General features: G+C 34.5%; 1 protein-coding gene across 1 annotated transcript in view; it reads right to left on the bottom strand.

Moving 5' to 3' along the window:
* Positions 1–19390, bottom strand: part of DNAH6 (dynein axonemal heavy chain 6) — a 240745-nt gene extending 221355 nt beyond the window's left edge. The window contains exons 1-3 of the mRNA XM_045549959.1: positions 19311–19390; positions 17840–18072; positions 2399–2566 (exon numbers count right to left, since the gene is read on the bottom strand). Of these exons, the coding sequence (XP_045405915.1) occupies positions 2399–2566; positions 17840–18064 (393 nt within the window). The 5' untranslated portion in view covers positions 18065–18072; positions 19311–19390. The remainder of the gene's footprint in view (positions 1–2398; positions 2567–17839; positions 18073–19310) is intronic.
* Positions 19391–19671: the final 281 nt, after the last annotated feature.

The following is a 19671-nucleotide window of genomic DNA, read 5'->3' as shown; positions in this document are numbered from 1 at the left end:
CTGGTCTCACTGCGCTCTCAGTGCCACTCACACCCCTTTGTTTCTCACTGAAAAACAGGGGTGGTGTTACCCACATTCTTTCCTCATGTGGAGGAGATTAATCACCTTGTTTGAGGAAACTGAACACTAACCCCAAAGGTTAGTGTTAAGTTAACCTATGTCTCTCTGACAGTACAGGGGTAACTGGCTTTATGGTAAAAGAGTCACTATGGTGGACCTGCTTTGCTGAATAACTAATGTAAATGTATACACGATTACTTTATTGCCTGTTAGTGTAGCTGATAGAGGCTGCTACTTCTGCAAGAGATGTATTACCACAAGGTCTGTGGGACAAGTTCCCTAGAAAGGTTGTATTCACGTATTCACAGGGATCATTATTCTCCATTTCTGATTAAATATACCCTGCTGAATAGCAGTTTGAGAGAAGCTTAGCAAGTTCAGAGCTGAAGGAAACACATCTTTGAACCTAAAAGATAAAATGTGCTTCTTCCACCTATTGGTCAGGGATGGCAGCAATGACACTGTTCTCTTATGTCAAAGAATAGGCCAGACCTGATACCCAGAATCAGAGAAAATACACATGGCCTTATCTCAATATTTCAACAAGGCCTGTAGTCAACTCTAATATTTTTATGAGACTAAAGTATTGATATTTTAACAGAAAATGCATTTATTTTCTTAATTCTATTCTTTAAAAAGTTCTACTGTATTCTAAGTGAAAGATTTCTTCAATAATAGGGCTACACATTTTCATTTAAGCACTTATTTCTAATTATGGAACTCAGTGTGAAAATGTAGTTCAATTTAGCAGTCACATATGCTTAGACTTGGGGGTGGGAAATAAAGGAAGCATTTATTTCTAAAATGTAGAACACCTGCAGTACTCCTCTCTGATGGATGCCTAGTCCAATTTGATAAGTCAGCATCTTCCGAAATTACCAGAAATCTCCAACTTTCCTTCCTTCCTGCCTTCCTTAATCTTCTAGGAAATTCTCATTGTTGCATTTCTATTCTAAACTCATTCTGAGAAATCAATACCTGAAAAAAATTACCCTCTTCTCAGAATAAATACCTTTCTCCTTTATGAAATATCCTTTTTTCCCCTTACATTTCCTTTTAATCCCTACCTTTTTACTGAATTCTTCACTGAGTGAGTGAGTGCCAGTTACAATCAGGAAGCACAACACACAGTCTAACATTCCTTTTCATCTCCCCTCTTTCATCACAGGTGCTCATACACATTTCTCTCCTCTTTTTAAAATTCAAGTTCTTGAAGCCTTACTTTATACCAAATAAATTAATTTATGGGCAATCAAATTTTTCCTGCCTCTATTTAAGATAGCTCCCTCTCTATTTGACAGAAACTATATTAACTGCGGCTATACAATTCCATATAATTCATCACATGATTTCATTCTCTCCAGAAGATCTCACCTACGCCCATGGTGAGCTCCTACCTCTTTCATCTTATCTATCACATTAACTTTTCACTCATTCCTCTGAGCTTAGCGCAACTCCCAAGGGTAGCTTTTTCTCCATGGAATGGGCTCCTGACAGTCAGGTATAAGAGTCCTTTCTATCCATCATTTTGAACCTTAAAGACAAAGGAGAGCTCTTACTGTACCGCATACTTACCATACTGTGCTTGAGTGCTCACTTGTCCACCTACCCACTTCCCAGACTCTGAAATCCTTGGGGGCAAAGCTTGTCCTCAATTCTGTTTGTCTAGCACTGTAGCCCAAAGGCTGGAATCCAACCAGCACTCAAATGTTTAATGAGTGTTGAAGGATCCTCTCAATCAAAAGCTCAGAGAAATCTTGGCTCTGTTGGTATCTTTACTGTAGGTGTGCCCTTCACATTTTCTCCCCTTTCTGTTTTTTTCTTTAATTATCCATAGATATTCATCTAAAGCCAAGGCCTAGTGATTTCTACCCTGAGCTACTATTCATTTATGGTTTGCAAGGCAACTTCTCCACTATACGACTCTCATGAGAGACACAAATTGTCCTTCTAGCTGGCTTAGTCTTTATTGCCTTTCAGCAAGGTCTTCAAAGATTGCCATTTTTGGTAAAAATGATGAAAATTTCAAAAAAGTTATAACAACACCCAAAATACTATTATGTCTTAACCTGCAAGAGAAGGTCAGAAGACACTGTACAGATGCTGAAAGTTTCCTTTACGATTTTCTTCTACTGTACAATTTTTCCATAAATAGGAAGAACTGAGAAATGTTATGTTCCCCAAACCCATTATGCAACATTATAGAAAACAATTTTGCTACTATTCTTATGTTAAAAGTTAACATAAAAGCTAAAGTTAAAAGTTAAAAGTATGTTAGCAATGTCGTATAAAACTAAAATTAAATTAAAATGATCATTTAAATATGTTAATATTATACCTGTGTTTTTTTCAAAGCATCTTCACGTATAACAACAGTTGGTTTTGTAGGACGTCTTTCTGCAATGCTTGCTGGGGGTTTAAGGATTCCAGAAGTTATTAACTGAAGTCGGTTCTGTTCATGTATGTATTCTGGTTGCTTATGATCTTGGTAGACCTTTAGCACTGGCTTTGGGAAATAGAGAGACATGTTAATCTTTTTAACCATTGGTGTGTGTGAACTTGTCTTATTTTTCAGTACTGTTGGACTCCCTCCCTGTTGTAAATGGATATCCTCCTTGGACTAATATCCTATCAAAGCCACAGTCCTAACAGCTACTATCACCATTGCATGTCCCTGGCCTATTGCTTGAATAAGACTTTTCTACTTGGTTTCCATTAATTTTATACTTTAAATTACCCATGAATCCTTCTAGGAGTAAGTTATTACAGAAAAGGCTCAGAGGCATAAAATCATATACCCCCTAATTTTCCATTATAAACCTCCATCATTCACTACCACTGCTACTATGGGAAGGAATGTATAATCCTACCACCCTATCCAAAAATCATCAATCATTTCCCATAGCCATCGTTGACTGAAAATCTAAAAATAGCTGGCATTACCTTAGGCTAATCTAACTTCAAATTACGGCAATAAAACCCCAGTTTTTAACACGATAAACTAAAGCAAGAAATTCATCATAATGGCTTTTAGTTTCTAAGCATTATGAGTTTAGCATTATAGCTAATCTCTTATACACTGGGATAAGAAAAAAAAGGCTTGAGAGTAAGTTAAGGAAACAGCTGTTAAGTTGTCAGGCAAATTGCATTAGTTTTGGACAAAAATACCTCTTGAGCCACTTGCTGAAGAAAGGAAAAGGCTAGCTTGGTGCAAGAGAAATGAGGAAGAGTTAAGCTATATAATAGTGCTAAAAAGGAACAGAGACCAGAATGACAAGTTGAAAAGTGGGAGAAGAGAAGGTGCTTGCTTAGACAGGATGACTTCACAGAAACCAAACAATCGTCTATAAAAATGATGGTAAGGTAAGTGTGCATTTACAAAACCCTTCTCTGAAGCCTACTGAAATGAACAAAGAAAACTTAACTGAAATTAAGTAAAGATGCCAACAACATATCACATCATAACTAGATAGGATTAGAACTAAAGTGAAGGAACACTGGGAGTGAAACACACAATTAACCCCCCGTCCCCAAATACACACACATATTTGAAAGCACAAGACAGAATAACATATTACCTTCAAAGTTATGACAAACATCTGACTTCTCAATAGTAGCAACGGAAGTCAGAAGAGGGGAGTGAAACTATCTTTCAAGAATTGGAAATTTCTTGAAACAAAGATATTTCATATGAATAAAAAATGATAGAATTTGTCACTAGTACAATTGTAATGAAATAAATTCTAAAGGATTTACTTTAAGCAAAAGAATGAAATGAAAAGCAATAAATATGAAGTAAATCCAAATAAACATCAGTGGAGTGAAAAGTAATAACTATCATTTGTGGTGTTTAGAATATATAAATTAAAGAGGTGGTAAATGGCATAAAAGAGTATAATCTGGGAGGAGGGTAAAGATATAATTTTGTTAATTTAGGGATACATGTAATTTCTAGGGTAATTATATAATAATGCCAACAGAGTAATAAATAAGTATTTACAAATTCCAATTTGTAGTTTGAAAAAAGGAATTAAAAAACAACTCAAAGAATACAATGTAACACAGAAAAGAAACAAAGAACAGGTTGGACGATTAGAAAGCACAAAATAGAAGTTTAAACTTCAGTATCTCAGTAACTACAATAAATGACAATGTATGTAATGCTCCAGTTAAAAGAAGACTTGTCAGCTTGGATTAAAAAACAAATCCCACCCTATGCTGTTTATAAGAGACACCTAAAATATAAATACACAGAAAAGTTGAAAAAAGATGGGAAAATCATAACATGCAATTATCTATGAAAAGGAAGGTGACGTCGCTATTTTAATATCAGATAAAATAAACTAAAAGCCAAAAGCATTATTAGTTGTAAAGAAGGTCACTTCATAATAATAAAAGGGTTTAATTTACTGGGAAGATAAGAGTTTTAACTTAATATGTATCCAATAATACGACCTCAAATACATAAAGCAAATAAAACTGACCTAGAAACTAGGATCATTAAACCAAAAACTTATGGACACATATAACAGAACAAAGTGGCAAAGCTTTTCTTATGACATTAAAATCCAAGTACATAATAAAAAACCACCAATAATCTATGTGCTGGAGGAAGCAGAGAGAAGGCAACAGGACATGTAACGTGGTCTCAAGAATGGGGAACCCTAAAATTTCCAACATACACTCCATGGAAAGTATGACAGGAGAAACCAAGAATAGCAGTGGAAACTAAGTATGAGTTCTTCAAATTCCAATTCACAGGTTATTGAGGCCAAGTTTGAAGTTATCAGAGTAGCCTTGGTCCTGTAAGTTCTCAAAACTAACAAAATGAAGATCCATCCTAGGACAAAGTCCCACATGGGAAAGCAACTGCAGGGAATAGAATCCTAATTGAGTGAGACAGACACAATAGGAAGAAAAGAGATGGTCCAGATAAAAGCGGGGAAAGACAGCAGAGGAAGCAGATCTCAGCCTGCTGAGCCATTTTTCTAATCAATTAGTGAAAACTGCAGATGAGAAAGTTCTAGAGTTTTGAAAACTACCTTAGCTACCTTCCCTTCCTTCACCTCTCCTCCCCAAAAAAGTACAGGAAAACTAATATTTTACAAATGAATTGTAGCAATGAGCAACAGAAAAGGACTGTAGTCAACCCTCATACTAAATTATCTTAAGAAAACAGTAGAGTAAGCAGCAGAATAACAGCCCTACAGGTAATGGAAATGTGCTAGAATGACATGCTCACACATAGAAAGCAAAATTTATAATCCAATATTTCAAAGTGAGTTAAAAAATTAGGGAGAGACACTAAAAAAAGAAAATGGAATTGGATTTAGAAAAAGCCAGAAATAAGGTGATTAAAGAGAAACAAAACTTCGCAGATAAGAATAAATATTTGGTTTCTCATACTGAAAGGGCATATCAAGTACTTGGGGTATCAACCCAGAATGACTCATACTAAGTTATATTCTAGTAAAAGTATTTGACGAGAAAGAAAAAAAGTTTGGGAATTCAGGCAAGAAAGACTAAGTCATTTATGAAGAAAAAAAAATCAGATTGTCATTAAATTTTGTAAGCAGTGCTTTAAGCCAGAAGAAAATGGAATACGTTTAAGGTATGCAAGGAAATAAAATGTTAGCCAAGGGTTTTATATCCATCCAAACAGATATTCAAGTATAAAAACTCCAAACAAAGCGCTACAATTATGCAAGAATTCAGGTACATCACTTCCCTCTGGAGAGAATCTACTAGAGAATGAGTTTCAGACAACCAAAATGACTAGAGACACCAACACTAAAATTGGTCAAAGGTAAGGAAAAAGTTTTGGAAATGGATGCCTGGTGATGGTTGCACAACATTGTGAATGTACTTAATGCCACTGAATTGTATACCTAAAATTGTGAAATGGTAAGTGTCATGCATATTTTATCACAATAAAAAATGGTGGTGAGCATGCAGTATGTATTTAGCTATCTATGTATGGTATGTAATGACTACAATCTCTGACAAGGTAGGTACAATACAGCAATAAAAAATGCAGGACAGTTTATAAAAAGTACTTATACTTTAAAATAACTAAAAGACTGGAACTGGAAAGTTCCTAACATAAAGAAACAGTAAATGCTTGTCTATTTATAAATACCTCAATCACCCTGATTGGATTGTTACACATTGTATGTCTGTATCAAATATCACTGGTACCCTATAAATATGTACACCTATTATGTACCTATAATAATTCAGAATAAAAATTTGTTTAAAAAGTTGTTGAAAAGTGTACTAGAAAAATTCACTGATTACCTTATAGCAGTAGTTCTCAATCTGGGACAATTTTGCCGCCCAGAAAACATATGTCAATGTCTGAAGACATTTTTTGTTCTTATATCTGGGGGGGGATGGTGCTGGCAGCTGATGGGCAGAGGTTAGGGATACTGCTAAACATTCTACAATGTACAGAGAAGCCTCCCACAACAAAGAAAATTATCTGATTCGAGATATCAGTAGCACCAAGATTGAGAAACCCTACTTTATAGATATTAACTATAAATAAAGGAAAAGCGGTTAAAATGAGATACTGGGGACAAAAAGAGGAAACAAAAAAGTTACTACCCGATTCCAATATTGCTTATTATAGAGAATAATAGTAGCTAAAAAATAGGGGGCTAAAAGTATTATAAAAAACATTAATACAAAAATATCCATCAGAATAAAAATACAAATTTTCCTAAATACCATAAGGTATACTAAAAAGTGGGGAGAGGGCAAGTAAAATATGTCACAAAGCAAAAGACATTTATAAGAGATACACACCATTTACACACACACACACACACACACACACACACACATATATAAAACAATAAGAACTGAGTTCATACATATCAACCATAAATGGCAAATATGGACTATAGAGTTAACATTAAGACAGATTGTTAATTGAAAAGAGCAGGTTAAAAAATGTTACAAAAATTGATCTCAAGGAAGTAGTGAATAGAATGGTGGCTACTAGAGATTGGTAAGGGTGGTCGGAAGGGGTAATGAAGAGGTGTTAGTGAAGGGGTAATTCTGTTAAATAGAAGGAAGAAGTTCTGATGTTCAGTGGGACAATGGGGCAACTAGAGTTGATAATAGTTTATTGTATTTCAGAATAGCTAGAAGTTTTAAAATGCTCCCAAAATAAAGCAATGATGAATGTTTCAGGTGAATCATGTCCCAGTTACCCTGATTTGATCATTATATGTTGTGTGCTTGTATCAAGATGTAACATGTACTCCAGGAATATGTACAATTATTATGTATTAATAAAAAAAAATTAAAAAAAGATACATGCAAAAAAATGTACGTAGTATGACAAGTTTCACTTAAGAATTTGGGGGATCCAAACTTGCATACATACACACATGTATATGTGTATAATTTGTTTATATGTATGTCTGAAAATGGAAAGAAACCATAAAATTAAAAATGTTAATAGGGCAGGAAGAAAAAATAGGGTGGAGGTGAGCCATTTTGGTATATAGTTTTGTAGATTTGATTTTGTAACCACTTTAATATTTTGCATAATTATAAAAGAAAGTTAATGTTTTAAAAGGCATTGCTAAAAGAGTTAAAAAATACAAGGCAAATATAAGTGTGGGTCTAGTTTGTAGCATAATCACACTTAGAGGAACTCTGTTGATTGACTTAGGATACATTAATTCTATTGTACATCCCTAATGGATATGCTCTTAGGATACAAAGATTTACAAAAATAAATTTTGAACTGTTTCTGGTAATCATGCTTTTTGTGGTGGTACTCGTATTATAATTATGAAACTATTGCCTGTGCATTTTGGACTAAGGCAAATAAACAATCATATTGTCATCATCCAGAAGTAGAATTTCAAAGTGGAAGTAAAAATGTGCAAATATAAGAAAGAAGTTAAATTAAAAATTAGTAGCCACAAATCTGAATTGAAAGTATCACTATGAACTTGTGATCTACTTTACCTTACAAAAATTTAATACTTCTGTACCTATCCAATGATTATGTCTAATAAAACGATTAACCCAGTGTCAAGATTGTGTTCTGTAAATATAATTTTCCACTAAAAAATCAGACTTCCTTGGAATAATGCCTAATTCCATGCTTGAGACAAGAAATACACAAGCATCTGCAATATTGTATCATATCATCAAAGAAGGGTGCTATCAAAGGTCACTAGGTTCTCTTTAAAAAGACGGAATATGTTCCTACTTGCCAAAGATGAAATATTTTGAGTATCAGTAAGAATAATAACTGCAATTGATTATAATACATCAAATATTCTAAATATGTAAATTTAAAAAATTCTTTGCTTGCCTTTGGAGGATATTAGAAAACCAACTGATCATTTTGAAAATAGAAAAATAAAGGGGAAAAAATCAAGAATTTGTACTGCCTAACCAATGCAAACTGTAGCAAAGGTAACCAAATAGCAAAAGAGGGGAAGCTTCTTTTTACATAAATAGTAAATAAAAAAGGAAGTATAGAATTTTAACATTTTATTAATATAATCCCTAATGAATTGATAGGCCTAGGTAATGATCATCAATAGCTATTCATATTAAAAAAATAGAGACAATCAGACACTATGGGCCAATTAATGAAAAAACACCACACCTGCTGAGAAGTAGTTATGCCAAAAAAAAAAAAAAAGAAACCCAAACCTGAATTAATTAAGCCTCTAGATCTTACTACCAACGTATAAGAAATACAGGGGCCAGAGCAACAGGTTAGATATCACAGCAAGGATACATTCAACAAAATCAGACTGTGGAAAACTATAGGACAAATAATAAAAATTTTGTTAATTAAAAAATTTTCCCAAGAAAAAAATTAAAAGGTTGATGGGGAACCTATAGATTCAAAAAGACTTAAAAGAAATATCAACCAGTTAGTGCATGGATCTTATTTTGCTCCAAATCTTAGCAGAGTCTGCGAACAAAATTATTGTAAGATAATCAGAAAAATGTGAATAATTTTGACAGTTTAATTTTATTTATTTTAGCAGCTTTCCTGGGTAAAATGGACATACATCAAACTGCACCTATTTACTGTGCACAATTTGATAATTTTTGACATGTGCATATACCTGTGAAATAATCAAGGTAATGAACATAACTTTCACTCATGAACACCCTCCAATAACTCCCCAGGCAAACACTGGTATGCTTTCTGTCACTTTGTTAGTTTGTATTTTCTAGAGTTTTAGACAAATGGAATCAAATAGTATGTATTTTTGCTCTGCCTTCTTTTAGCATAATTATTCTGAGATTCATCTATGTTGTCTCATGTATCAATAATTCATTTATTTTTAAGACTGAACAGTGTCCTACTTTCAGTATAGACATGACATGATTTATCCATTCACCTATTGACAGACATTATGACTGTTTCCATTTTTTGGCTATGACAAATAAAATTATTATGAAAATTTGAGTACAAGTCTTGATATGAATGTTTTCTTTATTTCTTCTTGGCTAACTACCTGGGAGTAGAATAGCTGGATCCTATGGTATGTATACATTTAACTTTTTAGAAACTGCCAAACCATTTTCAGAGAAATTGTACTATTTTACATTTCCATCAGGGGTGTATTGAAGTTCTAGTCACCCCACATTTCCACCAACACTTGGTATGGTCAGTCTTTTTAATTTTAGTCATTATACTGGTACATAGTGGTATATCACTGTGATTTTAATTTATATTTCTCTAATGACTAATAAATTTGAGAGGGGCTGGAAAACTTTTTTAAAGGATCAGATCGCAAATATTTTAGACTTTGAGAACAAAATAGTCTCTGTCTCAACTAATCAACTCTGCTGTTGTAGCACAACAGCAGCTATAAGAAATACATACATGAATGGCTATGGCTGCATGTCAGCGGTCCCTAAAAGCACTCCCAAGTTCAAGGATATGCTTGGATGACTTGAAGGACCTAGTATGTAGTTGTACTCATGGTTATGATTTATTATAGTAAAAGAATACAATGCAAAATCAGCAAAGGGAAAAGATGAGTGGGGTGAAGTCAGGGAAACCGGGAGGAAGTTTTCAATGGCAGTCTCCCAGTGAAGTCTGTATATATGTGGTTCTATATCTGGACTCTCTACCTTGTTTCATTAATCTGTTTGTCTGTGACACCAATGCTACATTGTCTTGATTGCTATAGTTTAATAATAAGCCTTGAAATCAGGAGTGTTAGGCCTCAATTTTTCCTTTTTTTCCAAAGCTCTTTGAAAGCTACTGGGATTTGGGCAGGAATTGAGACAAATCTATAGATTAGTTTGGGGAGAACTGATATCTTGACAATATTAAGTCTTCTGAATTACAAACATGATATTTCTCTTCATTTATTTAGCTCTTTTTTAAACTTCTCTGTAGTATTCATCAGGTCTTACACATTCTTGTTAGATTTATCCTTAATTCATACTTTTTGTTGGTATTGTAAAATGGTATTGTTATTTAATTTCAATTTCTGATTGCTTGTTGCTCATATACAGAACTGATTTTTTATATTGATCTTGTATTCTGTATCCTTGATGACTTCATTATCAATTCTAGTAAATTTTTTTTGTAGATTTCACTGGATTTTTCTAAATAGGTAGTCATGTTGTCTGTGAATAAGACAGTTTTTACTTCTTCCTTTCTAATTTGGATTCCTTTTACCTTTTTTCCTTACCTTTTATTTTATATTTTATTTCCTTTTATCTCTTTTCCTTACTTTACTGGCTACTACCGCAGTACAATGTTAAATAGAAGCAATGAGAGAGCAGAAATCCTCTGTTGTTCATAATTTCTCACCGTTAAGTCTGCTATTAGGTGTAGATTGTCAATGGATGCTTCTCACTAGGTTAAGGAAATCCCCTTCTATTCCTGGGAGTTTTGCTGGGAGATCTATTAGGAAAGGGTATGAAATTTTGCCAAATCATTTATCTGTATCTATTGAGATAATTATGTGGCTTAAAATTTTTATTTTTAGTTTAATATAGTGCATTACATTGCTTTTCAAATGTTAAACCCTTGTATTCCTGGGATAAATCTCACTGGCAGTGATATATTCTATTGGGTTCAATTTACTAAAATTTTTTTAGAGTTTTAAAATTTATGTTCATGAGGAAGGTTGATCTACAGTTTTCTTTCTTGTGATGTCTTTGTCTGGTTTTAGATTCAGGGTAATGCTGGCCTAATAGAATATATAGAGAAGTATTCCATCCTCTTCAATTTTCTGGAACAGTTGTATAGAATTAGCATTATTTCTTCCTTAAAGTGTTTGGTGGAATTCACCACTGAAGTCATTTGTACATCAGATTTTCTTTGTGCAGAAGTTTTAAACTACAAATTCATTTTTAGAAACAGTTACTGGGCTATTCCAGTTGCCTGTTTCTTCTTAAGAAAGTTTGATAGTTTTGCCTTTCAGGGAATTTACCCCTTTAATCTAAGTTATTAAACTTTTTACAAACATTAAGTTAGCCATAATATTCTCTTATTAGCCCTTTAAATATGTAGAATAAGTAGTGATGTCACCTTTCTCATTCCTGAATAATATGGCTAGAGGTTTATCTTTTTCAGAAAAAATTTTCTCAAAAAACTAGTCTTCAGTTTTACTGATATTATTATTATTATTATTATTATTATTATTATTATTATTATTATTATTATTTTTGAGACAGAGTCTCGCTCTGTTGCCCAGGCTAGAGTGAGTGCCGTGGCATCAGCCTAGCTCACAGCAATCTCAAACTCCTGGGCTTAAGGGATCCTACTGCCTCAGCCTCCCGGGTAGCTGGGACTACAGGGATGCACCACCATGCCCAGCTAATTTTTTCTATATATATTTTAGTTGGCCAGATAATTTCTTTCATTTTTAGTAGAGACAGGATCTCGCTCTTGCTCAGGCTGGTCTCGAACTCCTGACCTCAAGTGATCTACCCGCCTTGGCCTCCCAGAGTGCTAGGATTACAGGCGTGAGTCACCGTGCCTGGCCTATTTTTTGATTCTTTATATGACTTTTAATACTTTCTTTCTTCTGCTTACTTGTGTTTAATTTGCTCCTGTTTTGCTAGTTTCTTTTGAAGGAAGTAGAGTTAATTGATTTGAGAGTTAAGTGATTTTTTATTTTCTATGATAGGTTTTGACTGCTCTAAATTTCTCCCTAACTACTGCTTTAGCAGAATCTGATAAATTCTGATCTATTGTTTTCAATTTAATTCAGTTCAAAATACTTTCTAATTTCCCTTTTGATTTCTTCTTTGATTTAATGGATTATGTGGAAGTGTATTATTTAGTTTCCAAATATTTGGGAATTTTCAAGAGCTATTTCTGTTATTGAACACTTAGTTAATTTTATGATGGTCTGAGAACAAACTCTATAGAACTTGAAACTTTTTAAATTTATTGAGATCTCTTTCGTATCCAAAACCACAGTCTATATTGGTACATGTATTACAAGTATTTAAAAATGTATTCTGCCGTTGTTGGCTAGTATGTTCTATATGCTTCAATTATGTTGAGTTGATTGATGATGCTCAAGTCTTCTATACCCTTTCTGTTTTTGTCTACTTCCTCTATCAATTATTGAGATAGGGGTATTAAAATTTCTGACTATAATTGTGGATTGATTTGTTTCTACTTGCAGTTCTATAGGTTTTTACCTCATATATTTGGAAGCTGTCTTAGTAGGTCCATAAATGTTTAAGATTGTTATGTGCCCTTAACATATTGTCCCAATTATTATAATAAAATGATTTTCTTTATTACTGGAATATTCTTTGCTCTGAAGTCTACTTTGTCTGACAAATCCTTCCCTAATTTGAGTTGAGAAAGGTATTCTTCCTTTATATTTTCTTTAATCTATTTAGAATTTAGTTTTTAGTATTGTGTAAGGTAGGACTCTATTTTTTCCTTATGTAAATAACCAGTTGTTATAGCACCGTTTACTAAATAACCCATTCATTCCCAACTGATTTTTATGCTACCCCTGACCTATATAAAGTTTATATTTTGTTGTGACTCTTTTTGGGGGCTCATTATGCTGTCCTGTTGGTTTATAAAAGTTGGTTATTATATACTGTCTTAATTATTAAAACTTTATTTAAAAAGCTTGATATCTAGTTGGGCAAGTCAGGACTTATATCTTTTTTCCAACTTTGTATAAGTAAGTTTTATTTTTTTATTTTTATTTTTTATTTTTTTTTATTTCAACTTTTCATGGGGGTACAAAGGCTCAGGTTATATACATTGTCCGTGTCCCGCCTATAAGTTTTAGACCTTTATTCTTCTACATGTATTTCAAGATAATATTGTTAAGATCTAAGGAATAGCCTTTGGGAATCTGATTAAGATTGAATTAAAGTGAGATCAATTATGGGAGAGTTTTATATTATTTCCATATTGATTCTTGCCTTCCATGAGCATAGTAGAGTTTTATTTAGGTTTTCTTAGTGTTTCTCATTCAGGCGTTACATTTTTTCTGCATAAAGGCAAGAGTGTAATTTAAAAAGAGATGCTATTTTCAATAAATGTTGCTGGAACAGCTGGAAAAATCATTTGAAAAACGTAAAATTTGATACATATCTCACAACATAAATGAGAATAAACTCCAGATGGGTCAGAAATATAAATGTAAAAATTGATGCCATACAAGTTATCAGAAGGAAACATGGGCGAATTCCTTTATAAACTGGATAAGTAGAAAGGCTTTCTAATTATCACTCAAGAAATATTTAATTTTATTGGTAGGCTTCTTGTTGTAGTGATATTGAGGTAGCAATTTCAAAACTTTTTTGTATATTGAAGGCTTAAGAAAATGAGTAAGTATACTGGTGTTATTAAGAACCACGCTTTTCACTACAGGAGAATGAAGTACAAATATGGAAGGAAGAAGATTAAGAAAAAATTTGTATGCCTTGGATTGGAGTTAGAGGTGTCAGTGTAAATTCAAGATTAAAAAATCCTCAGACACGCACACACACACACACACACACACACACACACACACACACACACACACAATTCCTAGCTCTGTTTATTGAAAAGGTCTAAAAGCAATGATGGCCTGTGGCAATGTGTATGCACAGTAACCACACCTTGGGCTTTAAATACCTTCTTTCACTAAAACGAGTGCCTACTTCCATGGCTAGGGCATGGAAAATATAAGGTAACCCTTGAATATCCTGCTTTGCCAGAAAGCAAAGAAGTACTCAAAAACTGTTGCTGATATGTTCAGAAGACAAAGGAACTTAAGGATATGCCCCTGGATACATTTAAGCACCAAAATGAAATATTACAGTAATGGAGTATAACACTGGATTTTTAAAAAGCTATAAATCCACACCAGGCGCAGTGGCTCACACCTGTAATCCTAACATTTTGGGAGGCCAAAGTGGGAAGATCACTGAAGCCAGGAGTTCAAGACCAGCCTGGGCAACATAGGAAGACCTTTGTCTCTACAAAAAATAAAAATTATCCAGGCATGGTGGTGCATGTCTGTAGTCCTAGCTACTCGGGAGGCTGAGATGGGAGGATTGCTTGAGCCCAGGAGTTTGAAGCTGCAGTGAGCTATGATCATGCTACTGCACTCTAGCCCAGGTGACAGAGCAAGAGGAGATAAATATATTCTCTACAGAAGAATGCTAACTAATAAGTGTATGGGGCAATTCGAACATAAAAAAAGTCTATAATTGATTTTAAATACATTGAATAAGTAAAAATCTATGAATCCATGGATATTTTCTTAAACTGTGGCAGAGGGGAGAGAGAAGCTCTTATTTTTAGAAGACTACAACTCATAAATGCAAATGAAATGACAGAATTAGAAGTAGTATTTTGCCATCTCCAATGTAATACTTGATCCAGGCAAGTATCATCAATAATGGCTGAAATCATTTTGTAAAAGGTTTTGGGGCAACAAGACATTCCTGCAATGCCAAATGATCATCCACGGATTATGTATTAATTTGCTAAACAGTTACCACCTTAACCAAGTGTTTAAACTGATCATCATGGAGAATGAAACAACATGATTTTATACACTTCCTGATCTGATAAAATACAAAGTTTGCAATATCACCTATGAAGCACTCTTGCCAAAAAAGTTTAACTAGACTCTAGTCAAGCCTCTAGACCTACAGGAGATAGAGAAACATGTGAAATGACACCATGAAAAAATAATCAGACAAATCAAAAATGTGCTATATATTACAAAATTGTCCTGGGCTCTTCAATGAGTCAATGTTACCAAAAAAGAGGAAAGAAAGAGAGAGGGAGGCAGGGGGGCAGGGGGAGAGAGAGAGGGGAGAAGAAGATATGGGGGAGGAGAAGAGGAAGAAGAAAGAGAAGGGAAAGAAGGAAGAGGGGGAGGGGAGTCAATCATAAAAAAAAAAACATATACAGCATTACCAACTCCATTAAAACAAATCAAACTACAGACACCCACACAAGGGCAATTAGCCACTTGAATGTTAAGCTACTTTCTGCATGGTAGAGCTTTAGGTCATTTTCACTTTATTCCTTATTATTTTTTAATATTGTATGCACTATTATGTTCATATATTATTTATACTGTTCCAGCTATTAGTGTATATCAAACTGCCTCAAACTTAGCAACTTAAAAAACATTAATTTTGCTAAAAATTCTGCAATTTAGGTAGAGCTCAGTGGGGATAGCTTGCCTCTGTTCCACCTGGCATCAGCTGATACAGCTCAAAGCTTGTCCATTCACAAGTCTGACAGCTGACACAGGCTATGGGCTGGGACTTGTTCATATGACATATGTAATCACCTAATCTAAAGTAGTCTCTTATCTGTCTCTACCACAATCTTTGTATTAATATTGTTTTCTTAATAGTACCTATCATTAGATGAAATTGTTCAGCCTATTTATTTAGAATTACTAGAATGTCAACAGGAATCTTATCTGTTTTGTTCATTGCTGCAGCCTCAGAACACGGGTCAGAGCCTAGCATAAATAGGCACATATCAAAATTTTAACATACATGAATGAATTGCATTGGTGACAAGTAGAACTACTTTAATCATCAATAGTTAATGATACACTTTTATCAAGAGAGGGCAAATGTGTCAGAAAGAGTTGTAAAAGGTTTCATACTAATTCCATGGAAGATAAAAGGGAGGCAAGACTTGACGCCTCACGTAACGTGATAGTGAAGGCACATTGAACTCTGGAGAATAGGGGAGCAGCAGTCAGTGACATACCCACCTTGCAAATGCCACTTCAGTGTTAACTCAACAACAACTGTTATAATACTTTGCATTTTGTATGAATTTCAACTGTATTGGTTTTGTAATTTTCTTGGTATTTAAGATGTTAATTTGTTAACAATTAAAGTTAATTCCTAACAATATTTTTCCCATAAATTTATATTAAATAAAAACTAAAAATCAGCACTATGGATCCTCAAGAATGTTTTCCTTCAAAAGAAATCAGTGCTCAGACTTAAGTTTCAGAAATAATAAAACAAAGATCAATATACATATTTTTAAAAACTCAAAAAATGATGAGATGAAAGCAAACAATTTTAAAGTGGACAAAGGTTATGAACTGATAACCCACAAAATAAGTAATATATGGATGGGATGATGAATAAATGAAAATATACCTAACTTCATTAATAAGGGTAGGTATATTCACAACAATGTTGATACCATTTTTAACTTATCAGCCTAACAAAAATAAAAGAACTGATACCATCAGGTTTGACATAGACATGGATAAACAGGCCCTCTATTACACTATAGTTGGAAAGGTAAATTGATTTAATCTTTCTAGAGGGCATTGGGTCAATATTTTTCAACATTAAAAATGTATGTATTCCATGACCTATAAGATACCATTTCTAGGAATCCATCTTTATATGTACAAAGCCAAGTTCATTCAACACAGCATTATCTGAAATAGCAAAATAACAACAACAACAAACCAAAAAGGAAATAACCTGAACTCCCATCAATAGGAGACCAGTTAATGGGTACTATATTATAGCACTTCCATACGGCAAACTACAGGGCAGCTGTTAGAAAAGATTCCTCTATATGCATGTATTAGAAAGATTTCTATATGTCTAAGTGAAACAAGCACTTTGAAGATCAGTATACATTGTATAATCTTACTTAAAAAAACTATAGATGTTTATAAACACACTTATATATGCAAACATATTTGAAAATAAACATATACAACTGAGAGACACATAACCAACCACATTAATAGTAGTTAATGTCTGAGGGTGGGGGTAAGAATTTTCACTTTTTCTTTTATATACTTTTACTGTTCCTTTACATTCACTTATAATTATCTAAGGGCATAAATTGTTTCTTAAAGTTAAGAATTTTCAGACATGCAAAATTTTTTAAAACACCAGACATGTACTGTGAAAATAATAAAACTATATAACTATATATAATACTTTTACTGAAATTTCTAGTCTTAAGTGGTACCCTAATATCTACAAAAAGCCTTATAACCTACAGAGTTAAGTGTCTGTATTGTACATAATTCTAAAGAGGACTTACCCACTAGAAAACTTTGTTCACCACTGCATCCTTCAACTTAAACAATGCCTAGAAATTAATATTTGTTAAGTAAATATTTACAGTGTTTACAACTTCATAAACAAGTTCTTAACTTTTAGGTTTTCATTCCTTCTTTGCCAATTAAGAGTCGGGAAATGACTTCCGTCCTCCAAAGCAATTTTGCAACTTCCTCTGTAGCCAAAAAGTAGCTAAAATGCTGGTTTTTGAACTTACCAGAGGCTCCAATTTTATAGGCTGTTGTCGTTTTCTTGTTTTCTCCTGAGCTTTTGTAGTGTGTCTAAATGTCAGGGTTTGTACACCAGATTCAGTTTCTGTGGGTGTTATATAACTCACTCTTCCCTTTGCTCTTATACTGTGTAGTCTTGAAAGCCTAGAATTTTCTCCAGGTTCTTCAGTATTTTTCAGGTTGAATTCACTGTCTCTGGCCTGAGAAGCCATTCTTACTCCTGGAAAAGATAGGGCCAGGAAAGGAAAAATGAAAAGTGGAGCAAAAGGATTAGGGAAGGGGAATAGTGGAGGGAGGCTTAAGGACTAGGGAGAGCTGAATTCACTCCTCCCTCCAAAGAAAGCACATCAAAGTTATCCTAGTCTTCTGAAATCAAGGACTTGAACGAGAGGAATAAAATTAGGAACTGTGCCTGGACTTCAAGGACCCCTGTAGCTGGCTGAGATGGAACCCAGCAACTTGGATTTTAACAAGTTCTTGGGGGCTGTTGCTGCCATTGATCTGGGGACCACACTGGCCTGGATTTGGAAGGATGAAGAGAAATGTAATTAGTATTGAAATCAACGTTTCTCATTTTTGAGTATACAAAACATTTCCTGGGGAACTTGTTCAAAATTTAGGTAATTCTAAATACAGCTTAGATACTTGAAGAAACAAAGAAACAAAGGGCTAAATCCCCAAACAGTGCTTCTGGAGTTTTAATGTGCGGCAGAATCACTTGAGGAGCTTATTAAAATACAGATTCTGACTCACATACACTTTGAGTAGCAAGGTCCTAAAACACTAGAACCAAGAATCTTTTGTAGTGGTCTTACACTCCTCGCCACCACACACACTCCCACCCCATCAGGTGGGTAGAGGTACTTCAAAACACCTTTCAAAACAGCATTCAACACAAGAGGTTTTGAATTAGGATTCTGAAAACCCAGGTTTTAGTCTAGATTCGGGCTGGCCAATATAAATATGAGAGCCTCGTATGCATTTTAATTTTTCAAGTAACCACATTAAAAAAAAACAACCCAAAATAGGCCAGGTGAAATTAATTTAAATGTTTTACTTACCATATACATAATATTTATCATTTTAACACACAATATAAAAATTGTGATATTTTATTATATTTTATTTTGGGGTACTATGCCTTCAAAATCCAGAGTGTATTTTATATTTAGAGCACATCTCAATCCAGACTAGCCACATGTGGCTAGTGGCTACCGTACTGAATAGTGCAGATCTAGATTTACCACTCAGTGTGAGATCTCGGACAAGCCTCCTGAAATCCCTATTCCTCACTTTCCACCACTTTAAAATGATAGGTAGATAATAGGTAATCGCTGAAATGCTGTTCCATTGACTTTCTTCGTCTCTCTGAGCCTTTCCTTATGTTCTCTGAAAGCCAGGCTGCTTTCGTCCGAGAAGTCAGAGCCCAGCCCCAAGGCTCGGTTCCGCAGGACTCACCAAGTCACTAGAGCATTCGTCGCCGAGGGTCTCCAGAGACAGAGCAATGCCTGGTCTGCGAGTAGAAAGTCGGCTCTAGAGGGGAATGTTTCCCGTTGCCTAGCAGCCACCAGGCCTCTACAGATGCTCCCGGCGCCCCCTGCGTGACCTGTCGCCATAGCGACGCCTCAGCCAGCCACAGCTCTCCGTTCAGGAGCGCGCCAGGCAATCGAGCCAATCAGTGTCTCCAGAACATTTCCTACGTCGCTGGTTGGTGCAGAGACCGCACAGCCTGGTTTCTCCTCTGCGCAGGCAACTGAGAGCTGCTTAGGTGGTGTAGGCAGGGCAGCCAAAGGAGGTGGTTTTAATTCTGTTTGTTCCT

Source organism: Lemur catta, chromosome 4 (assembly GCF_020740605.2).
Source record: "Lemur catta isolate mLemCat1 chromosome 4, mLemCat1.pri, whole genome shotgun sequence".
Taxonomy (NCBI): Eukaryota; Metazoa; Chordata; class Mammalia; order Primates; family Lemuridae; genus Lemur; species Lemur catta.
The sequence above is the reverse complement of the archived record's forward strand: the minus strand, read 5'-3'. Positions and strand labels throughout refer to the sequence as shown.